General features: G+C 41.7%; 1 protein-coding gene across 1 annotated transcript in view; it reads right to left on the bottom strand.

Annotated features, from left to right (window-relative positions):
* The window catches only part of pdia5 (protein disulfide isomerase family A, member 5), a 56,687-nt gene extending 53,972 nt beyond the window's left edge, over nt 1–2,715 (bottom strand). The window contains exon 1 of the mRNA XM_035676628.1: nt 2,630–2,715. Coding sequence (XP_035532521.1) covers nt 2,630–2,695 — 66 coding nt within the window. The 5' untranslated portion in view covers nt 2,696–2,715. The remainder of the gene's footprint in view (nt 1–2,629) is intronic.
* Nucleotides 2,716–4,449: the final 1,734 nt, after the last annotated feature.

Below are 4,449 nucleotides of genomic sequence, written 5' to 3'. Positions count from 1 at the left end.
ACACACACACACACACACCGATTCTTCTGGTCTGAAAACAGAAATGATATCATTGATAGGGAGACAACATTTTGAGTTTACCAGCCATGGGCAAGTGAACCAAGTAGGCTAGTTCCTTCCTTCCTTCGTGTGTGTGTGTGTGTGAGGGTGTAAAGGGACCTTGGATTAAATTGTTTTGACAGGCAGACCTCTAGCACCCAGACAGCTACCCTCTAACAAAGTGGTGCAGTGGTGTATCCCCTCCCTTACCCAATCCCCACACACACGCCACCAATGCACCTGCTCTTAGACAACGTAGGTGCCTAGTGGTGAGTGACAAGGACACAATTTGTCACAGTATTATAGCAATATTGATATGCCATGCTGAGGGCTGCAGCTAATTATTATTGCCATCGTCGAATAATCTGTAGTTTTTCAATTTTTCTATAAAACAACTGGTCTAAATGTTGAAAACTCAGAGTACATCCTAGAGTCCAAGGTGACATCTTGAATTAGCTTGCTTTGTCTGCTTTGTGTTGTGGGTGTTCACTTTTACAATGGAATAAAAACAGCAATCCGAGTAAAACCTAGTAGTTTTTTGCTTAGAAAATTACTGAAAATTGTGCGTTTTTGTCGACAGTCTAATAGAGCTGCAATGATTACTTGAATCATTTAGTTGCTTTTAACTATTAAATTGATTATGAACTGTTTTGGTAATTAATTTGGGTAATTTTTTAAGAAATAATGTTTAAATTCTCTGATTTCAGCTTCTCAAAATGTGCATATTTTCTGGTTTCTTAAGTGTGAATATTTTGGTTGCTGGACAAAACACATTTATCGACAGCTAATAATTACACTCCCGAAAATTGATCGACAGATGAATCAATAATGAAATGAATTAGACTAATCAAATCAATCAATATATATTTTAAAAACATGTCACAATGTTTACTTGAGTATTCAGTTTCTCAATCTACAGACTTGAATTCATGTTCATCATGTTCATTTTTCTATGGTTGTGTTTCAGTGGGCAAACATTTTTAAATTTTTTTTTTACAGAATTTTAAGTTATTTTTAAGCTATGGTGTGAAAGATTTCAGAGAAACTTTTCACCACTTTTACAGATGAGAACTGTGAGCCACATATCTATTTGTCATGTTACAGCGCAGTCTTCATGTTTTTTTTTGTTATAGTGTTCAGCTATCTAAAAATTGGGGTACTTTGTGTGAGAGGGCAAAAATTCCAACACCATACACATGTTGAGGATGTAAACGCTGCCAAATTAAACCTGCGAGTCAGCACTTTAACATCATAGTCATGATTTCATTTCCGATCCAGTGAGCTGTGCCAAAATATCAAATAGTGGCACTGTCCAAATGCACACAGTATACTGTAAGTACACACCAAAGCTCCACCCTTGTTTGCCAGGGCTGCTGCTCAACAGGAACCAGACCAGGAAAAGCTACAGTGACATGACTGTGACAGATACAGTATAATACAGCTGGCACTCAATACCAGTCACACGTTTGGACACACTTTCCCAGTCACTTGAATGAGGAAATGACTGGTCTGAGCCATTAGTCTTTCCCTTATTTTTGTACAGTATGAAAATCTGTAAGAGACAGTGAAAACTGTCTGCTGGAAAGCCAACACAGGTTACCTAATAAACTGGCCACTGAATGTATGTCATAACTTATAAGCAATATGTAATGCTGTTGTAGCTGTGCTCCACAAATACACTTGAACGTGAACTTGAAATATTCTTCCTGCAAGGCTGACTGGTACATTTGAAAGCTCCAGGACTAGCTTTATAAGTGGCCCTTGTGTTTAATATTCATCACAGACTTACACTGTCCTTTAACTAGCAAAAATAACAAACACTTCCTGTGTGAACTGAATACTTGGGTCCTTTGACTTTGGTCCCAAACAACTGTTGGCTGCAGCACTGCTCTAAGCCACACCGTGCAGGGGACAACACTTTTCATTCAGCTAAGATTGGTTGGTGTCTAACAGTTCAGTCATGTGACATGGAAGGACACTTCTGTTATACACAGCAGCTAACTCACACCCACCTGCCGGGGGCCAGCGATTTTTATGCAAGTCACAAAGTTTTGAACTTTCAATTCCCTTTACAAACTCGGATGGCTGAGCAGATGCCTTCCTGTGACTGTCCCTAACCTACCGCATGAACGACACCTTAAAAAACAGCACTACCTTTTACACATTAACATGGAGGCTATAGAGAGAAAGGTAACGCTAGGGTTTACCGTTTGCACAGGACGGTGGTTAAGGCTCAGACACACAGGGGAGGGGACCCCGTGTACGTGTGTACACACACACACACACAGGCGACCGTCGGTCAGAAACCCGCTCTGTGTAGGCAGTTACATAAAGAAACACAGCGGTTTAACGTGCACCGCAGAGACCGCAGTCCAGCCACAGTATTACGAGCTAGTTAACTCAATCTGAGCTCCAAGTTCAGTCAAGGGCTGTCAACTTTACCTCCTGCACGGACAGGCTAGGAGACGCGGCGGAGAGCGGTTTGGATTGGTTTTTTTCTCTCCTGAATTCCCAAACGGACACACACACCCTCCGGGAATGTCACAGAAAACCTTTCCACGACACACAAAAGGAGGTTCGTTTGACTCACCAGCAACACCAACATGCACATTTTCGCCTCTCTCATCCGACTCCCGTAGCGGTTCCAAGAGGCCATGATGCCGTTGCCACGTCTGGATACGCAGGCGCAATCGCTTTTCCACGGATTCTTGAGCACGGCGCAAGGTACCTTGGGAAATGTAGTTCTGCTGACTTTTCAGTGGGTAGGTGTTGCACCTGTCGCCTCCAACCAGTCAGATACCCCTGTGTTATTGTTCGGATGGCAATGAATGTGAGTACTAGTGAACTTCATTTTGTTTTCATCAACATAATGCAGCCATATTGCAAGACAGTGAATTACACAAGCGGGTAATTAGTAAATTGGCTTGTGATTGAATGGCTCTTAATGAACTCTTAATCAATTCGACTTCCGTTCCTTTAGAAAATGTGGTTGGACTCTAGCTGTGAAATGTGCTCCGATGCATTGGTCAGTAACCATATGTAACATAAAATTGACAACCAGTTCAAACCAAGGTTTTATAGCATATTCTAGCAGAAGTAAATAGGCTATATTTCGCATTTGAAAGCTTCATATTTGATTTGCGTGGATGAATAGAATAGAAAACATGGAGCTTTTTTATAATATTAAATTCTGAATGGGGTTTGGTTTGTACTGATTGTTTCTTTATCACGATCTCCTCATGTAGTAAGTCATATCCATCTGTTTAATGCCTACACCATGCTGGTCACTGGGAGAGAAGAATAGAACAAAATAGAATAGACATGGGGGTTTGTTTGTGCCGTATGAAAATGATGTACAGCTGCATAAATGATTGTTTTTTTGAATGGAGTTTGGTTCATACTGATTGCTTTCCTAATCGTGATGTCGCACAAGAAGTAATCATTTAGACTACACGCCTGTTTAAATCAGGGTAGTCACTACAATCGGATAGAAGAGACGTGGGGGGTTTGTTTGTGCTGTATCAAAATGATGTAGCCCACTGCTGCATAAATTAATGTGTGTTTTTTTTTTTAAAGGAGTGTGGTTTAGAAATAGAAAACTCATTCAAACAAACCTTACTTTTCAGTCCAGTTCGCCCATCAGATTTAACTGAACTCTATCAAAGAAGGCAGCACACATGAGTTGTGAATTGACTTTGGTTCGTACTGATTGTTTCCTCATCAGGATCTCCTGATCAAACTCATACCTGTTTATACCCTGCTAGTCACTGGTAGCACAAAATAGGATAGAACAGAATAGAACATCATGGAATAGACGTGGAGTTTTGTTTTTGTTTGTCTTTTGTTAGTTTTTTCTTATTGTGATGTTGAACAGGGTGTAATAAGGTAAATCCTACACCAGTGTAATAATAATAATAATACATTTTATTTAAATGTAGTCAATGAACCTTTCTCAGTTCAGTTTGCCCACCAGGTGTAACTGCACAATGAGTGTTATTATCTTCCTACATGGAGTTTGGCTTTCACCATTGTCCCCAGTCTACCTGGCTGATAGAAAAGAATGACTTTGGTCCAGTGTAACCAGTATGTGTGGACTGGTCTCTGACAAAACAGCAAAGAAAACACATAGATGCCCAGTGGAGTTGTATTGCCAGGTTACCCCCGCACACAGACACACAGCAGGTTCTGCGGAGTCCCAGACAACAACACGCGGGGCAAAGCTGTCCCAGAAGCCTCTCTGTCTCTCTCAGGTCCACGCCGTGATTCACTCTCAAACACTGCCTGGCTGCTTTCGCTCAGGGCGGACGCGCTGTTGCGACACTCTTCCAGCTCTCCGGGGGGTGTCCATGCGTATTTCCGCCCCGTAGCCTACTCACTCCCCCCCCTACACCCCCCTCCTCCTCCTCCCCA

The sequence above is a fragment of the Morone saxatilis genome, unplaced genomic scaffold (assembly GCF_004916995.1).
Source record: "Morone saxatilis isolate NCDOM2014 unplaced genomic scaffold, NCSU_SB_2.0 Contig5, whole genome shotgun sequence".
NCBI classification, from domain to species: domain Eukaryota; kingdom Metazoa; phylum Chordata; class Actinopteri; family Moronidae; genus Morone; species Morone saxatilis.
The sequence above is the reverse complement of the archived record's forward strand: the minus strand, read 5'-3'. Positions and strand labels throughout refer to the sequence as shown.